The sequence below is a fragment of the Geotrypetes seraphini genome, chromosome 1 (assembly GCF_902459505.1).
Source record: "Geotrypetes seraphini chromosome 1, aGeoSer1.1, whole genome shotgun sequence".
NCBI lineage: Eukaryota > Metazoa > Chordata > Amphibia > Gymnophiona > Dermophiidae > Geotrypetes > Geotrypetes seraphini.
The window spans coordinates 2,409,392-2,429,702 of NC_047084.1; the positions used below are offsets into that span (position 1 = coordinate 2,409,392).

Genomic DNA, 20,311 nt, shown 5'->3' on the forward strand with positions numbered 1-20,311 from the left:
TTATTTACCAGAGAAAATTTGAACAAATCAAGAACTATAATAGAAGACTCAATTTGAGAATACTTAATTTTTCTAAATCATTAGGTGTCACGCCTGTTGATATGTTAAAAAAATACTTGATGGAAAACTTGAAATTTACCTCTGAAGCAATACCTACTTTTAATCGAGTCTTCTACTTACCAAAAAAATTAGAAATATGTACTGAAATAAATTAAAGGGACAATCCTCAAATGATGGATTTAAACAACATAACAGAAATTCTTGAAAACTCTGTGGTTCAAATTGACTCCAGATGCACAATGTTAATATCCTTCATTTTTGAGCAGGACTTACATGCTGTTTTAAGAATGTTTTTTTTCGCTTTTCACAGTCTTTATTCTATGGTCAAAGAGTATGGATATTTCATGATGTTGCCAAAATAACTCAAGAACAAAGAGAACTTTTTCTCAGTATGAGACAAGAAGTAAAAAATCTGGGTGCTAGTTTCTTGTTAAGTTGTCCATGTAAATGCTTGATCAGATATATTGGGATAAAATATGTATTTTTTTGCTCCTGAGTAGCTACATAGCTTCTTGGACAGTAAGACCGTACTCCATAATGAATAAGGCAGTTTATAATTTTTAGGATGGCTTATTACGCTAAGGGCTAGATTCACTAAGCCCACCGATCATGTTTGCAATCGTGTACCGACCTGATTTTCCTCTGACCCAATTCACTAACCTCTGTTCCGATCATCCTCCGATTCGCGCATGCAAATGAGGGGAAACGGCAGGCAAAGTAGGCAGGCAGCGATTCACTAAAAAAATCTGGGACACCGACTAGGCTGGCCGATCAACAAAAGAAGCGACTGCTGGGGACCAGTCACTCATGCTTTTTCTGACTGTCTTCGCCCTGAAATCCCAGCCCTGCAGCCCATCAAACCATCAAAAAAGCTCCCAGCTCTCTGCCGCTCTTCTCGAACAGGGATACATTGCAGCACTTCCCTTCAAGATCCCTGCTCTTGCCGCCCCAACTCTCCTGCTCTCTGCCGCTCTTGCAGTGTGAGCCTGTGGTTTAAACCCGCAGGTTTAAAGTGGGGCTGCACTGTGGGGAAGGGCAGCAGAGAGCAGGAGAGTCGGGGCAGCACAGATTTCCATTTGGGTCTTGTAGCCTGACGTCGCTCTGGGCACAAGCTGCGAACTTCTCCTCCGCAGCTCCCATCGGTGAAGAAGAGGCCATTCCATAAGGCCTTCTGCCTTGACAACATTTTACGGAGACCACAGGGGTTGCAATTTCACCACTTAAATGCACCCCGATTGTGTAAGCCCCTGAAGTTAAGCAATGTGCCGGGACTTATCTCTACTTTTCTCTTGTTCCAGTGGAGAGCATGCGCAGACCATTTACAGGCAAAGAAGATGGTCTGCGCATGTGTCGGGATTGCTCAGTAGCAATCCGTGTGGTTGGTGGGGGGCATTCCTCCGATCACCCCCATTTGAATATTGTCCTGTCATGAATTGGTTGGCCTGCCACGGATCAGACACGGATCGGTCACGATTGGGCAGGCTAGTGAATCGGGCCCTAAGTCTTTTCTTATATTAAAGATTTGCATATAGATCTCCTTATCTTTTTTCTTTTCTTGATTCTCTACAGTATAATTTATGGTCTAAGGAAGAGAATTAATATGTTTGATTAAGAGATTACTTGATTTAATATTTCTTTAACTCTGTATTTCTGTTAACAAATGGATGCTTGTGGATTTATTTGAAAATGCATATAAATAAATAAAAAAATTTTTTAAAGATTCCAACCAGTCATTGTTTTGTTTTACCCCTTTCACATTATTTTTCTTAGACCTCCTGAAATTCTCACTAAAGCTCTATTTATTTATACTGTTATAAGTTATTGGCAGATCGGGCTTAAAAAGTTGAAACCATCTTTCTATTAGCATGCTCCTCTGCTTTATTTATTGAAACAGTGGCCACCTGCTTTCCACGCTCTCTCTCTTTCTCCCTGCTTCTGTTGAAGCGCAGCTTGCAGTGACCCTTTACTTCACATCGAACTAATGCCAGGAGAGAGTTTTACTTCTTAGCAATGTATAGACAGGTTCTGGAGCACACGACAGTTTCCATCTCCTCCTCAGCTATTTCTACACATGCTGTGGGAAAAGAACATAAGAATTGTCGCTGCTGGGTCAGACCAATGGTCCATCGTGCCCAGCAGTCGATTCCTGCGGTGGCCCTTAGGTCACAGACCATTGCCCTAACAGACTAGCCTTACCTGCGTATGTTCCGGTTCAGCAGGAACTTGTCTAACTTTGTCTTAAATCCCTGGAGGGTGTTTTCCTCTATAACAGCCTCCGGAAGAGCGTTCCAGTTTTCCACCACTCTGGGTGAAGAAGAACTTCCTTACATTTGTACGGAATCTATCCCCTTTTAACTTTAGAGAGTGCCCTCTCGTTCTCTTTACCTTGGAAAGGGTGAACAACCTGTCTCTATCTACTAAGTCTATTCCCTTCATTATCTTGAATGTTTCAATCATGTCCCCTCTGTCTCCTCTTTTCAAGGGAGAAGAGGCCTGGTTTCTCTAACCTCTCACTGTACAGCAACTCCTCCAGCCCCTTAACCATTTTAGTTGCTCTTCTCTGGACCCTTTCGAGTAGTACCGTGTCCTTCTTCATGTATGGCGACCACTGGATGCAGTATTCCAGGTGGGAGCGTAGCTTGGCCCGGTACAGTGGCATGATCACCTTCTCCAATCTGTTCGTGATCCCCTTCTTAATCATTCCTAGGATTCTCTTTGCCTTTTTTGCAGCCGCCGCACATTGCACAGACGGCTTAATTGACTTATCGACCAGTACTCCCAAGCCTCTTTCTTCTTTACCGCACCAGACATCCTGTGTTCTTGTATAAGATTTTTGTTACCGACATTCATCACCTTACACTTATCCACGTTAAACCTTATTTGCCATGTTGCGACCCATTTATCGAGCGTGTTTATGTCACGTTGCAGGTCTTCACAATCCTTCTGTGTCTTCACTACTCTGAATAGCTTCGTATTGTCCGGAAATTTAATCACCTAGCTCGTCGTACCAATTTCCAGGTCATTTATAAATATGTTGAAGAGCACAGGCCCAAGTACCGAAACCTCAGCACTCCACTCGTGACTCTTTTCCAGTCCGAGTATTGTCCATTTACCACACTCTGTTTCCTACCCGCCAACCAGTTTTTAATCCAAGTGAGTATTTCACCCTCAATTCCATGGCTCGCAATTTTTTGAAGTAGTCTTTTATGCGGGACCTTGTCAAACGCCTTCTGAAAATCCAGATATATAATGTCAACTGACTCACCCTTGTCTATCCCTCAAAAAAGTGCAGCAAGTTCATCAATCAAGATCTTCCCTTGCTGAAGCCATGCTGGCTGGTCCTCATCAGATTGTGTCCATCAAGGTGATCAATGATGCGGTCCTTTATCAGTGCCTCTACCATCTTTCCCGGTACCGAGGTCAGACTCAATGGTCTTTACTATTGGTTTCTCCATCTATTGTGTATTCAGATTTTCCAGAAAAGCTCAGCAGCATTTTCAGTGAATACTTGGACCAGGGTGAGGAAGATTAAACTTTTTTTTTCTTAACTTTATTGATATTTTACAAAGAAGATGAAGCATGTTGTCAATCTCCATATGAAAGTCAAATATTTTACAGATAGGGGATGCTCTTAACAGGTCATTTTCTTCTTGGCCCTCTCAAATGCTTCTGGCTGGCATTGGAAAGGGGAAGCCCACAGAGGAACTGACCTATCCAAATTCTACTGCCCCTTCCTTGTCTGCCCCATGGTTTAGCATCTTTCTCTTTAAACCTCCTTTGTAGCCAGGACATCAACAACAAATTTTAAAACATAAACGAGCATCACAGAGCCTTATGTTCCTGTGTCATTGAAGATCTTGTTGTCCTGCCCCCAAACAGCAACAGGAAGTGCCTGTAAGTGGGTATAGGATGTCTCAGTATTGTCTATCATACCAAATCACCAGGAAATACTGAAAGAAAGCCTGATTAGTCAGTGGAGTGACACATATTTAGGCCTATTCATAGTGATGCTCCTCCCTATCCGAACAATTTAATATCTCTCAACCTTACCTTCTGCTAACTAAACTAAGCTCACCTTCCTATAAGTTAGATGTTAACAGACCTTCTCCTCCAGCATTATTTATCCACAGAAAATAAAATGAGGCAGGCTTGGGATGGAATTAGTTCAGAGGAGACAAAATGCATTGATTCCATTTTCAAAAACATGTGCATCGTTTTTCATAAGTGAAACACCCACTGAAGAAGCAGGTACTAATCTCTGGAGGCATGCTTTTCAGAACAGTTCTCAAAGGAAAAATGTTTCCTTTTGAGAACTGGGGAAAAGTCCATGGTTAAAAGTACTTACGAGCTTTCTAAAAATTGGCCACTCCTAGTGGCTCAACTGACTTTTAAACAGGTTTCTTAAGGGGGGGGTTATACTTGGAAAAAATTATTATTCATGTTTCTCTCCTTGGCAAGTCTTGCCTCCAAACTGATCTTAGCCTCGTTTATTAGTACTTTTCATCTAATTAGTCAACATGTATTCCCTGTTCTGTTCTCATTCGGTACTGCTTTCCATTTCTTAAAGGATGCCTTTTTGGCATTAATGGCCTCATGTGTGACACCATGGAGCCCTGCTGGCAGACATTGCTCCTTTTTCAACTTTTGAAAAAATATTCTCTTTCTCAGAGAACAAAGCAGACTACAGTCAAACCAATGCTGCTAGACTGTAGGGCTAGCTACTGTACTGTATGTTGTAACTTAAAAAAATAAATCTTAAAGCTGTAGGAAAGGAAGAAAGCAATCATATCAAGGCAAGTGGCACTACTCAGAACACTACAAAAACAAATATGATTTTCTGAATTCAACCCAAGTTCCTGATTGACTTTAAGACCATGAGTAACATCTTGTTCGTATTGATGTTAAACTATGACGGACATGTATTTTTTATTTTTTTTTATTTTTGAGTCATTAGTTTGCTCATGTGTCTTTAAGATTCCAGTTCATTTTTAACCAGAACTGGGATTAGACACCATGAATCTTCATTTACAAGCACCCAGTCATTTTATATTCTGTCCCAAATTATTTTAGTCCAGTCATGCTAGCGGCATAGCCCATGACTGGGGAACATAGAGCAGAGCAACAGTTTTTGCAAACTAGCACTCAGGGGTCTTAACTCTGGCTATTTGTATCGCCATTGTACAATGATTGTGAATCCTTCCCATCCAGGGGCTATAGATGCTGCCAGACCCAAGATGCCCCATGAGATTCAGTAACCTCTGGGATGCTAGTACCGCAGGTTGCTGAATCCCATCTTACAGAAATAACGCTGCCTGCAAGCCTGTGGTGCTGGGTCTTCCCCCCCCACCCCCAACCTAACCTCTCCTGCCAATGTATTGCCCCTGGTAGTGGCTTTCTGAATGTCGTCATTGGTGGGGTGTGGGGAGTCCATGAGGGGTCTGGGAAATCCAGTGGGGTTCCTCTGAGGTCTAGGGGCTCTTCAGCCAGGAGCAATGCCCAATCACTCCTGGCCACTCCCTTCTTAGAAAATTACCCCCTGCCTAAAAAGAATGCATGTACTTTTACATGCCTCATGTTAGCAGGAGACTGTGAGGAGTGTGGCGCAGTGGTTGGATCTACAGCTTCAGCACCCTGGGGTTGTGGGTTCAAACCCCGCGCTGCTCCTTGTGACCCTGGGCAAGTCACTTAATCCTCCATAGCCCCAGGTACGTTAGATAGATTGTGAGCCCACCGGGACAGAGAGGGAAAATGCTTGAGTACCTGATTGTAAAAAACCGCTTAGATAACCTTGATAGGCGGTATATAAAAATCCTAATAATAAACTAATCGCAGCCAAAATCACAATATGTGCATGTAATTTATAAGAAACCAAAACAAAACTGCAGAAAATGTACAAGGTGCAGGAATTTATTCAATAAAAGTCATAAAAGCATATGAGTATGTAAAAACGTCAATAAAATAATTGTATCTAAAAACGGGTTCTTGTTGTCATGTGTACTGGGCCCAACATGGTCCATGTTTCAAAACACACTTCTTCCTCAGGGATCCAAGATGTTCAGTACGTAGTGTGTCAGGAACCAAATGGAAACAATCGTACAAAATCTCAAATCAAACAGACGAAAAGCTCTCCTGTCTGAAATGCTACACTGAGTGACACTCTACGTACTGAACATCTTGGACCCCTGAGGAAGAAGTGTTTTTCGACAACAAGAACCCGTTTTTGGATGCAATTATTTTATTCATGTTTTTACATATGCTTTTATTCATTTATTCAATTTTATTTAATTTTCTATACTGTTCTCCCAGGGGAGCTCAGAACGGTTTGCATGCATTTATTCAGGTACTCAAGCAGTTTTCCCTCTCTGTTCCGGCGGGCTCACAATCTATCTAACGTACCTGGGCAATGGGGGGATTAAGTGACTTGCCCAGGGTCACAAGGAGCAGCAATTTTATTTTGGTTTATTGCTTTGCATCTTTACTGCAGTTCCTGTTGGTTTCTTTTTGCTTTGCTCCATGTACTTTATAAAACAAGTACATTTTAATTCATACTTTACATTTAAACATTTATACCTTTTTCCAAGCAGTCAGAAATGGCTGTGGCTTCACTTTTATCTGTGATTTGCAGGATTTGTTCTAATGTTTAGGGGCATTTTTGAACGGACATCCCTGTCAGAATAGAGACATCAGCTCATAACGTCCAAAGTGCACCCAGTGCGAGCGGCTTCTTTCCATCACAGACCCGCATCGCCGGTGCATCCTCTGTCTGGGGGCCGCTCATCCAACCGACTCCTGCCCCCAGTGTGCTACTTTCCAGAACCGGGCCCTCCGCCGAAGAAAAGCCCGCTGGCGGATCTCTTCGCCGCCGACCAACCCTCTACCTCGGCCTCGAGGTCGGCCCCGGCCTTGACCTCAGCCCCGAATACCTCGGCATCGCCTCGAGACTCGAATCCAAAGTCCTCGGGACAACAGAAAGCCTCGGCTCCGGGTAAGTCCCCTCTTCCCTCTTCAGGTTCTGCAACAACGAAGAAGCCAGCCTCGGGGACACCGGCGACGCATGGCGGAAGTCCCATGCTCACAGCCCCGGCGAATCCCTCCAAGCCTTCGGGCCGTGCCTCCACCACACGGGAATACTCTGATACGAGGTCGCCCCCGGTGGAGCGCACCGAGGCAGTGGACATGCCCTCGATGCTGTCCGTGCCCGTTTTCCAAGACCTACTCCGAGCGATGATTTCATCGGAGCTGTCCGCTGCAATGGCCCATCTACAACCGGCCTCGACCTCGACCCCGCATGTGCCAGACCAGCCTGAGCCTCGCGTCGAGCCACCTCGAGGAAAACCGCGCAAGCTTCGCCGCATCCCATCCTCCTCGGACTCCTCGCCGAGACACCCGAGGCGCTCTCCCTCCACAGACCGCCGCGGGGCAAAACGTCATGCTAAAACGACAGAAACCTCAAACCGCCGTACCTCCAAGAAGGCCCGAGGTTCCCCCACTCTACGAGGCCGTTCACCTACACCTTGTACGGGACCGCTGAGGGTGATGGAGCATCCAACCCGCGCATCCTCCGAACTCCCCCTCGGACCGGGGCTCCGATCCGAGGTTTCAGACTTTCACCGAGGGAGTCCGGGTCGAGGTCACCGATTCGTCATCGATCGGTACCCCGAACCCCGGCATCGTCTCCGAGGGGCTCCTCGAGACGGCGGAGATCCATGACCCCGGAACACTTTCACAGTGCTTCCCCGGTCTCGGAGCGTGGATCGGAGCAGGAACCTCGATACTCGAGGGAAGCCTCCCCATCCTTCTCCACCCGACGGAGGTCTCGTTCACCGACCCCGCAAGGGGCCTCATGAACATCCCGCCCATCCTTCTCTCGCTTTGTCCAGGACATGGGCCATGCTTTGGACTTAGACCTCCAGTCCGACTCCAGATACTCTAAAGAGTACCTAGCGGAGCTGGATATGCCATCACTGCCCAAAGAGTCCCTTCGCTTACTGCCTAACCCGGTACTCCAACAGGCTTTCTTCAGAAACCTCGAGACCCCCTATATGGTCACAGCAGTACCCTCCAAAATGGAGGCTAAGTACCGTACAGTACCCTTCCCGGGATTTGAACAACCGCAGCTCTCCCACCAGTCGCTGTTGGTAGAATCCTCCTTGAAGAAGGCTCACCCCTCCAGGATCTCAGCGGCGGTCCCCCCAGGCCGAGAAGGCCGAACCCTAGACAAGTTCGGCAGGAGACTATATCAAAATGTGATGATGGCCTCTAGGGTGCAAAGCTACACTTTCACCTTCACATCCTATCTCAAACATCTCATTGGACTACTGAGAGCCTTTGAGACTGACTTACCGGCCTCCCGCCAAGGAGCGTTTAGCCTGCTTGCAGAGTCCCTCTCCAACCTACGCCTCCATCTATTCCACGCGGCCTATGATGGCTTCGAACTCTCCTCCAGAGAGTCAGCCTTTGCTATCGCCATGCGCCGACTAGCTTGGTTGCGCCTGGTCGACATGGACCCCAACTTACAGGACCGGCTGGCTAACCTCCCCTGCATGGGTAAAGAACTGTTCGATGACACTATCGAGGCGGCTACAAAATGCCTCTCCGAACACGAACGCTCGTTTGCCTCCCTCGTGCGGCAAAAGCCAAAACCATTCACGTCCAGGCCATTCAGAGCCCCTCCGTGCCGCTACCCACAAAAATCCACTCCTGCCTTCTCGCGGCCTCCGCCCAGGCGCCCGCAAGCCCACCATCGGGCCCCGCCAAAGTCCCAACCGCCTGCGACTACCAAACCATCCCCGTCCTTTTGACGGGACACGCGGAAGGGGGCGGGCCCCCTCCACCGTAGTCCCAGGCCTCCTTCCCATCGGGGGTCGCCTCAAGGTCTTTTACCCTCACTGGGAACAAGTCACGTCGGACGCATGGGTCCTTGGCGTGATCTCATCAGGATACTCTCTCAACTTTCGGGCCATTCCTCCAGACAACCCCCCAAGGAATTGCCCTCCCAACCGGACGCAGCTACCCCTACTCCTCTCCGAAGCTCAAGATCTGCTTCACCTGAGAGCAGTGGAGGAGGTTCCCCCCGGCCAACGGGGGAAGGGCTTCTACTCCCGTTACTTCCTGGTACCGAAAAAAACGGGAGACCTTCGCCCAATACTAGACTTGAGACGCCTCAACAAATTCCTGGTACGGGAAAAATTTCGGATGCTTTCCCTGCCAACCCTCTACCCCCTGATCGACGAGGGCGACTGGCTCTGCTCCCTCAATCTGAAGGAGGCGTACACACATGTTCCAGTGCACCCCGCTCACCGCAAGTTCTTGCGTTTCCAGGTGGGAGACCTGCACCTGCAATACCGAGTCCTCCCCTTCGGCCTAGCATCGTCACCTCGGGTCTTCACCAAGTGCCTCGTGGTGGTCGCAGCTACCTTACGCTCCCAGGGTCTTCAGGTTTTCCCCTACCTGGACGACTGGCTGATCAAAGCCCCGTCCAGGGAATGGGTTATCTCAGCGACCCAACAGACTATTATCTACCTACAAAGTCTGGGGTTCGAGATAAACTTCCCAAAATCCCAACTACGGCCCTCGCAGTCCCTACAATTCATCGGGGCCACGCTGGACATGGTTCGCCTCCGTTCCTTCCTCCCCCCTCTGCGTCTAGAGGCGTTAGTAAGTCTGAGCCGAAGGATCTCGCTGATGACCTTGGTATCGGCTCGACAGATGATGACTCTCCTGGGCCACATGGACTCCACCGTCCATGTCACACCCTTCGCCCGTCTCCATCTGAGAATCCCTCAATGGACCCTGGCCTCTCAATGGCGTCAAGACCGGGACCCGATCGATTGTCCCGTGACAGTGACTCCTTCCTTGCAACGATTGCTCCGCTGGTGGGCCGACTCTTCAAATCTTTCCAAAGGTTTGCTCTTCCTCGCCCCTCCTCACAGCAAGGTACTCACCACAGACTCATCGGAGTACGCTTGGGGAGCCCACCTGGACGGCCTCCGCACTCAGGGGATGTGGTCAGTAGAAGACCGCCGCTGTCACATCAACGTGCTAGCACTCCGGGCCATCTATCTCGCAGCTGTAGCTTTTCAACATCTGCTTCACGACCGGGTGGTTCTCATCCGAACCGACAACCAGGTAGCAATGTACTACGTAAACAAACAAGGGGGGACAGGGTCTTGGCCCCTCTGTCGGGAAGCCATGCGCCTCTGGAAATGGGCAATCTCCAACAACACCTTCCTTCGAGCGGTGTACATACAAGGAGAACAAAACTGTCTGGCGGACAGACTCAGCCGCCTCCTCCAGCCACACAAGTGGTCACTGCACTCTCAGACCCTACGACAGGTGTTCGAAAAGTGGGGGACGCTGCAAATAGATCTGTTCGCATCCCCCCACAATCACAAACTGCCCCTCTTCTGCTCCCGGATACAATTCCCGGACCGACTCGAGGCCGACGCCTTCCTCCTCGACTGGGAGGGAAGGTTTCTGTACGCGTTTCCGCCGTTCCCTCTGATCCTGCGGACGCTGGTCCACCTGAAAACGGTGAAAGCCACCATGATCCTGATTGCTCCTCGCTGGCCACACCAGCCTTGGTTTTCCCTTCTACTTCAACTCAGTGTCAGAGATCCACTGCCTCTGCCTCGGTTTCCCTCTCTACTATCACAGAGTCAGGGTTCGCTGTTACATCCCAATCTTCAATCTCTTCATCTGAATGCTTGGTTTCTTTCCCCCTGACTTCTCTCCCCGTGTCTCAATCAGTCAAGGAGATATTGGAGGCCTCTAGAAAGACCTCGACGAGAACCTGCTATGCTCAAAAGTGGACAAGATTCTCAACCTGGTGCTCCTCTCACAGCCAGGACCCGGTGTCGGTCCCCGTCCCTCTGGTCCTTGACTATTTACTTCAATTATCTCACTCCGGCCTAAAGACCAACTCCATTCGAATACACCTCAGTGCGATTGCGGCCTTTCATCAGCCCCTGGAAGGAAAAGCCCTCTCGCTCCACCCCTTAGTCTCTCGCTTCATGAAGGGTCTTCTGAATATCCACCCTCCTCTCAAACCCCCTCCGGTGGTTTGGGACCTTAACGTGTTCTGGCTCAACTAATGAAACCTCCATTTGAGCCCCTAGACAAATGCCATCCTAAATTCCTCATGTGGAAGGTGATTTTCCTGCTTGCACTCACTTCCGCCCGGCGAGTTAGTGAGCTACAGGCTCTGGTAGCGGACCCACCCTTCACTGTTTTCCACCATGACAAGGTAGTACTCCGCACACATCCAAAGTTCCTGCCTAAAGTAGTGTCTGATTTTCACCTCAATCAGTCCATCGTCTTGCCCGTGTTTTTCCCCAAGCCCCACTCTCACCCCGGAGAGGTGGCGCTTCACACTCTTGACTGTAAGAGAGCGTTGGCTTTTTACCTCCAACGCACTCAACCACACCGGAAAGTCCCACAATTATTTTTGTCCTTCGACCCAAACCGGTTAGGCCACCCAGTTTCCAAGCGCACCTTGTCCAACTGGTTGGCCGATTGCATCACCTTTTGCTACGCTCAGGTTGGTCTCGCGCTGCATGGTCGAGTAACGGGACACAAGGTCCGAGCGATGGCAGCCTCCGTAGCGTTCCTCAGGTCCACACCTATTGAGGAAATCTGCAAGGCTGCCACGTGGTCTTCGATTCATACTTTCACCTCCCACTACTGTCTGGACTCACTGTCCAGAAGCGATGGCCGGTTCGGCCAATCGGTATTGCGAAATCTATTTGCTTAAATTGCCAACTTCCCTCCATCCCTTTTCAGTTAGCTTGGAGGTTACCCACATGTGAGAATATCATGCCTGCTTGTCCTGGGATAAAGCACAGTTACTTACCATAACAGGTGTTATCCAGGGACAGCAGGCATATATTCTCACAACCCGCCCACCTCCCCGAGGTTGGCTTCTTTGCTAGTTAAGTGAATTGGAGACCATGAGGGGATGCGCCCCCTAGTGGAGCAGGAAGGCACGCATGCGTGGAGCAGCAGAGCAAACTTAAATCTTCAATCAAGTTTGCTTGAAAATGCTTCCGCATCGGGGCTCCGTAGATGACGTCACCCACATGTGAGAATATATGCCTGCTGTCCCTGGATAACACCTGTTATGGTAAGTACCGTATTTTCACGCAGATAACGCGCACCCGAGTAAAACGCGCACACGGGTATAGCGCGCAGAAACCACGATTTTATGTACAAAAACTTTTGTATACCGCGCTCACGGGTATACCGCGCATGCAGCCCGACTGTCCTTTCGCCCGCCCCGACTCTCCTCTGGCCACCCCGACTCTCCTTTCGCCCTCCCCGACTCTCCGTGCGCTGTCCCGACTATCCGTTCACCCTCCCTGACTTTCCGTGCACTGCCCCGCCTCTCCATGCGCTGTCCCGACTCTCCGTTCACCCTCCCTGACTTTCCGTGCACTGCCCCGCCTCTCCGTGCGCTGTCCCGACTCTCCTTTCGCCCGCCCTGCCCTGCTCCCTGGTCGGGTTGGGCCCATGTGCCTCAGGCCGCGCCCCCAGGTGGGACCTAAGGCTCCAGGGCCTATTCTGATTGGCCCACGCGCCTTAGGCCCCACCAGTAGGCGGAGCTTTGGGATGGATGGGCCAATCCGGCCTCATTCCGTCGTTGGCTGCCTGCCGGACAGGCGGGTTTGGCTCCCGTCTGTCCGGCCAACTACCAAAGGTACGGGGAAGGGGGGTGGGGGTGTCGTGGGGGTCGGCCAGGGGGGTCTCGGGTCGGCTGGGGGGGCGGTCGGAGGTTCTTGGGGGGGGGCGGTCGTTGGAGGGAGGGGGGTTTGCGTCGAGGGCAGGAGGGCCTGGGATCCCTCCTGCCCGTAATGTAGTGCGGGGTGGGGGTAGGGGGTCGCCGTGGCCAGGAGGGTTTGGGCTCCCTCCTGGCCCGATATTGTCGGGGAGTTGGGGAGTCAGGCCGGGCAAGAGGGCTTGGGCTCCCTCTTGCTCCGATCGTGGATGCGGGTGCTGGTGGGAGCGCGTGCGAGCGGTCGTTCGGGGTGGGGGGTGCGAGCGGTCCTGCTGGGGGGGGTGAATCGGGCGTCGGGCGGGGTGGGAACTATGTAAAAAAAATTTTGTATACCGCGCTCACGCGTATAACGCGCGAGGGGTATGCGCGGTAGGTAAAAACGCGTATAACGCGCGCGTTATATGCGTGAAAATACGGTAACTGTGCTTTATAAGGTGAAAACAATTCCACCTAAGCATATTGTAAAATATCCCTCATATACATCCTGAAAAGCTCCAATGGAGCCAAATAATGAGAAATAAGAAAATTTAAGAACCTAAGATTTTTTTGATCTCATAAAATTCTCCATTTTCTCCATTAAAATGATAATTTTTTTAAAATAGCCATTAATGCAGAAAGAAAAGTACATGAAAAATCGGCCATTTTACTGCTGTGATAGAAATGGTCTTAGTGTGCAGAAAATTTCCACATAAGGGTTCGTAAAGACCACTTTAAACCATAGCTTAGTAAAAGGACCCTTTAGTGTATCTTTTTTCTCCATTTGCACACTTTCTCATTGCATTTTTTTTAAACTCATGATGCTTTTGCATATATTTGTTCACTAACATTTAAGTCAAGTGCATATTTTTGTGGACACGATTTACTGTTTTGGCTCTTTTGATTCCTCATAGTTCTGCTGTATTATGTGATACTCATGTCATGACATTTTAAGCATTAAAGTATGTTTCAATTTTATATACAATTAAGATTGATTGAAAGATTATGGGCACCATTATAAAAGAGAAAGCACTTTACTCAATGAACAACATGTGCATTCCTATTTTCCAGGAACTAATGATAGTCTTTCAGCTCTTACACTGGAACGGAAGCCTTAAAGCTCTCAGGGACACAAAATGCTCTCGCCAGGTAAGATATTGCACAGTGCAAAGCTCTGCTCTTACAGACACTTGCCAAACATGCAGGCAGCTTACTGATCTGGAGGCACCAGTCTCTGCTGACACCCAAAACATCTGTGATTCTTAATCTAAAATGATGTTTCAGCTGGCAAGGACCAGTCTTGTGAATTGCTTGAGCAGAAACAGAAGGTGGGAAGGAGGGTAAAGGGATCAACCGTCCCGAGATGATAAAATAGAGGACATGAACACCCTTTGCATGCTAGAAAACTAACATGGTATGCAATTATATTTCTAATTGTGAACCCCTTTTTTTGAGAGAGAGAGAGAGATGATTGGATAGGCATAGCTAGGACTGAGTGGGCCCCAAGTGGAAAAATTTAAATGGACTCCCTATAACACCATCTCTCCAAAGGGAGTGGGAATAGGGGACAGAGGAGGTAAAACCCTTCAGAGCTCCAGGAAACAACTCTACAAAAGAAAACACTTTCCATATCTATATAGAATACCTGACGTAGTAATAGAAATAGAGACTCAAATACAAGATATCAGAAATCCACATTTCTGAAAGCATACAGTTAATAAATTCAGAAAAAATGCATTCTACCTTTTGCTGTCTGAGCATTGTCTTGGTCCCAATGTCTCTTATCTATTTTCTTTTTTCTTGACTCTTTCCAGGGTCCACTGTCCAGCATTGCCCCTCTGTGTCGCTGTCCCTATGCTCCCTCCATGCCCAGCATCTATTCTCTGTATCTGTGACCCTGTCCTTCCCCATATCCAGCTTCTCCCCTCTCCTTTCCTTTCCTTCTCCACTCCTACTCTGGGACCAGAATTTCATCCTCTCTCTCTCTCTCTCGTCACCCTTGTCTCCTATTCCTGACCACAGGTCCAGCATCTTTCCCTCTGGCACCTTCACCACATCCTCCCCAAGGTCTGGCATCTCTTACTCCCTCTTTCTACTGGTCCAGCATCCATTCTCCTCTCTCCCCCCTTTTTAATTTGAAAGTCTGTCTCTCTCATTCTCTTTCCTTGTCCCCCCCCCCAGGTCACTTTTCCCTCAATCGCTCACTCTCCTCCCCCCCCCCCCCCTCCGTTGCAGGTCCTACATCTCCCTCTGATGCTCACTCCTCACTTAGGGGGTCCTACATCTCTCTGTGCTGTTCTTCTCCCCCCCTTCCCGGTTTTACATAATCATGAACAATAAAGGCAGCTGTGGGTATGAAACAGACTCAACTTTATTGGAGCCGCAATAACATGAGTCGTGTTTTGGCCACAAGGCCTACTACGAGTAAAATATCTAAATAAAATCAAATGTACTTATTGGTAAACAAAAAATAATAATAAAATAAAAAAACTGAATAAAATATGATGATAAAATATTAAAACTGAAAATCTAGACATTAGCGTTATGTACTTACATAAATCATATAATAACATTAAGAACTGAGATATGGAAAAAAACATAATAAAATGAATATGAGTATAACATAATTGAGTGAGATACCAAATCTTACTAACATGTAGATATGAAAGAAAAGCAACAAGATTCTTACTTTTCTGTGGTAAAATAAAGATGACACAAAGGGCCAGATTCTGTAATTGGCACTAGAGAATGACACGGGGGAAAAATCTGTCCCCGTCACTGCCCTGTCCCTGGCCCACCGTCCTCTTCACCACCCTGTCACCGCCATTCCCTTCACTGCCCCGTCACCGTCACCGCCATCCCCTTCACTGCCCTGTCACCGTCACTGCCATCCCATTCACTGCCCTGTCACCGTACCCGCAGCATCCATATAAGCCTCAGTCCTGCAATATTTAGCTTATTTCTTCCTTATAAATCAAAGTTCTGGCTGCTGAACTAGAGAAAAAGATGTTCAACTGGCAGGGCTTTGTTTATAAATTTTTATCAACACAACTAATATACTACTTTATCCTAAAGCAAAAAAAAAAAAAGAAAATAAATAGAATTTTTTTTTCTACTTTTGTTGTCTGGTTTCTGCTTTCCTCATCTTCTCATTCAATTCCTTCCATCCACTGTGTGTCTTCTCTCTGCGTCTTCCATTTGCTCTGTTACTGTGCCTCTCCCTTCACCCCCCCCCCCAATTGGTCTGGCACCCATCTTCTTCCCTCCGCTCCCCCATAGTCTGGCATCTGTCTTCTTCCCTTCCAGCATCTTCTCCCCACTCTGTCTTCCACATTTCCCTTCAGGGTCTGTTCCTCTCCACCCTCCTTCAATGTCTGTTCTATTCCTTTCCACCACCACCCTTCCCTCCTTCCTTCAACATCTGTTCCTTTCTACCACCCTTCAGCTCCTCTTGCACGGCTATCTATCTATCTACCTCCCTCCCTCTTACTTTCGTGGCACTTTACAATGTAATTTGTGCAAGCCACTGGAGCCTGCAAGCTCGGTCCCCAAACAATCTCGCTTCTGTATTCCTATTTTCCCCATTTCTAATATCTCCCTTATGTATCTGGCATTGCCCCCCCCCCCGTGTCCATATACCATCCCCATGGCATGTATGTCCCCTTTATGTCTCTGTCCCTATGCCCCCATGCATATAATTTCCCCTCTGTTTCTGTTACCTTCCTGTATCCAGATTTCCCCTCTCTTCCTCTTCCACACCAATGTGTCTCTTCTCTTCAACCCCATCTAGCTTCTTTCCCTCTTTCTTCTCCCCCCCCTGCTTCTAGCATCTGGCTCACCTGCCTGTCCTCCCCTTTCTTTCCTGCTGTGGGTTTCTTTCTCTCCCTCTTCATCCCCTTCACCCAGAATCTCTTTCCCTTTCACTCCCTCCTTCCTAGTGTGAGCCGGGAACGATCGTGTGGTCCAGCAGCCCCCTCCCGCCTGATTGCAGCGTTCCGACAGCTCTCTCCCTCCACCTCACCTTAGATGCCGAATTTGCCGGCTTTCTTTTTCGCCCAGCCGCACGTGTTCAAAAAGCTGCACATGCGCGGCTTCTCAGTTGTTCAATCTTCTCCTCTGACGCAACCAGAAACAAGAAGTTGCAGCAGAGGAGAAGATTGAACAATTCGAGCAGCCGCGCGTGCGGCTGGGCGAAAAAGAAAGCCAGTAAACTCGGCATCTAAGGTGAGGTGGAAGGAGGGAGATGGCAGAACGCTGCGATCGGGCGGGTGGGGGCTGCTGGACCGCGCAATCCTTGATTGCCTCACTGCGGAGACAAGACCATTCATCGCTCCACGGGGCGGTGAATGGCCTTGTCCCCATCCCCGCAGTGACCACTATTTTTTCTTTCCCCGTTTCGGCAGGTAACAACCACCGTGTCATTCTCTAATTGGCACCTAAAAAAGATAGGAGCCTAAAGTTAGGTACCTATTGCATGGCAGTCATACATAGGCGCCCATTACAGAATTGTACTTATCGCTGCCTAACTTAAAAACTTATAGCCTCTGAGAAAATGGCTATCTTCTTATATTAGTTTACCGGGATCAAATCTCTAAATGTACTATAATCATATAAAGAAACCGGTATGGAGTATTTTCAAATCGTTTCAATGAATTATGAGTATGCCTCAGCCCCACCACTCCACCGCTGTGCTAGCTCTTAACTGCAGCGAGATTTATGTGGCACTTCATCATTGGCCGCTCATAGTCATTTTAAATCTGCTAGTCTTGTTTTTTAATTCTTTTTTTGTCTACCTATAAAACCATCTTAGCTGTAAGAATCAAATGTACTTAATTGTACTTAGCTTTAAGTAGCATAGCTAAATCCAGCCAACGCCGGGGAGTTTTTCTCTACCCTTAAACATGCCTACCTTAAACATGCCTACCTTTTGTGTTAGGCACTGATAGGCGCCATGTGATAGGTGTCTATCTTTTGTAAATTAGGCACCTATCTTCTTAGGCATTATCTTCCAATTAAATTTTATTTTTTTCAATTATGAGCTTCTTAGTCTCATTATTGAAGCCAATTTACTAATTAACCTCCCTCTTAAATGACGCCTCATTATTAGTTTTTATTGCCGGCCATGGCAGTAAAAGTTCCGATGCTCATCAGAATTCTGTGAGCATCGGAGCTTTTACTGCTATGGCCGGTGATAAAAATAATGCTAACGCGGCTTCATAAAAGGGGGGGTTAGTTAGGTGCTTAACTTTAGATGCCTATTTATGTAGGCACCTACCTTTAGACACCTTTTGTAGAATTTTCCCCAAATTCCCCCAAGGAAATTGTTGATGCCATGGTGTGGTGGCTGTGTTAATCTACTTTCGAGGTAATTAGAAATGAAACAAAAATAAAGGAAATAAGGTTATGCCTATTTTATTGGACTAACTCAGTGCATTTTTAGCTTTTCATTTTTAAATATTTTTTATTGGATTTTAACACAAATGTATAAATAAAATAACTCAAGGATATTTTACAGTTAACAGCATCACTTACAATCATTCACAAATAAATCAAAAACAAGGATATTTTACAATTAAAATGTTCCTTACAATCAAATCATAGATGCAACGGGGACTAAGGCATCTATGTTATCAATCCAAAGTTCGTATACAGTCATTTATTCAAAGACAGTTATAAAAGCTCCATATAGACCAGCTATCATAACAAGTTTTGATTACAAAAACCTACTAAGTTTATCTATTTATATAATATATTGTTCATAATAAAACCAGTTGGAAAATATTAGATTAAAAAGAAAAAATTTCTATTGGTGACCAAATTTTATTGGATTTGAAGCTTTTGTTAACAAGGGAGTTGGCTTTGCTCTCGTATTTATGAGTCATCATAATCGTTGCCCACCATAAAGACACATTTAACTGCTGAGCTGACTTCCAATGAGAAAGAATCATTTGTATTGTAACAGCTATTAATATATCAAATAATTTGGACTGCCATTTATTCTAATCATCAGACAAAGCAAGAGATCGGAAGAGAACAATGCTAAAAGATAACAGAAGAAATTAGTAACATTGAACAAATATTTTTCAAAACTGATCCCCAGAATGGCTGAATAATTGGGCAATTTTAGATCATATGTTTTAGGTCGCTTAAATTGACCATACAATGCCAACAAATGTTAGAGACTGTTAAATTAACTCTATGTAATTTATTGGGGGTCCAATAAGCTTTATTAAATAGAAAATATAGGGGTCCTTTTATCAAGCTGCGCTAGTGGGGTTAGCACATCAGCCATTTCATCATGCGCTAACCCCCGCGGCCGGCTAAACAACTAACGCCTGCTCAATGCAGGCGTTAGCGGCTAGCGCGGCAGGCGGTTTAATGCGCATTAAACCCCTACCGCAGCTTGATAAAAGGACCCCATAGTGACTGCATTAAACTAGTAGAAAGTGTGGGGCACTGTGAAAACTTGAAAAAATGAAACCATTGCTCTTCAGAGCCAGACCAGGTGGATTCAGAATTCCATATACGTTTCATACACTTATTTTGGGATAAAGACGAGATTTAAAAAACTTGTAATACTTGTAATGATTAGCTTTTGAAGGCAACCCCTTCTTCTTCAGATCAGAAATAAGCAAATGTTGACAAATTTCAGTATATATAAGGGAAACATGAAAACATTTCAGTGATAGTTTCACAGAAAAGAGGTGATAGAGAGGTGACAAAGTAGTTTAAATTTCCTTGTAGTGTGAAAGGAAGCCAAAGTCTTTAAATCCTGTCTGGTAGGTATCAAAATAGTTCATTATTTTAATTTCAAATGTCTTACGTTCTTGGATTGTCTTAAAATTTCTATGATTCAAGCCACCCCTTTGTTTTTGTAAAGAGGCTTAGTCCTACATTCAATTAAAGTCAACAGTAGTTAAGAATCATAATAAGAAATGGACTACAATTAATATATTTATATATAATTTTGTATTCTTTTCCCTCCACAGTGGTGGTTGTTTTTACTATTCTTACCATAAAATCATTGGTGCAGTGGTCAGTTTTTCCAAAGTGTTGTCCGACAGAGGTATTGCAATTTTTAATATGAAATCTGTAAAAGTTGATCCTAGTATATAGCATCTGGCTTGTTTCACCAATGTAACATCCTTCTGTGCTCTTTTTGCATTGAATAATACACCACATTAGAAGATGAACATATGAAGGATCCCCTTAATGTTGAATGTTTCCCATATGAGTGACCTTGGGATCCTTTGAGTTGTACTCGCACAGTTTGCAGCTTGCCATACCTTAAGGATGTGTGCCATTCTCTTCTTTGTGGGTTTGTGTAGCGATATACAATCCAGAGCTGGAAAATCTAAGAAAAATTATACGAGATATATACAACCACTGCTCCAGGAAGACGAATTTCTAAAAGAAATATTCCCAGCTCCATCTGTGTTGGCCTTCCTTCAGCCACCTAATCTGAAACAGAAACTGGTAAAAAGCAAACTCCCTATACAAAGC

General features: G+C 46.5%; 1 protein-coding gene across 2 annotated transcripts in view; it reads left to right on the forward strand.

The window, feature by feature from the left end:
* The window catches only part of LIX1 (limb and CNS expressed 1), a 182,177-nt gene that overhangs the window by 146,621 nt on the left and 15,245 nt on the right, over positions 1-20,311 (forward strand). For both annotated transcript variants that reach the window (XM_033914140.1, XM_033914046.1), the window contains exon 5: positions 13,880-13,957. In XM_033914140.1, coding sequence (XP_033770031.1) covers positions 13,880-13,957 — 78 coding nt within the window. The remainder of the gene's footprint in view (positions 1-13,879; positions 13,958-20,311) is intronic.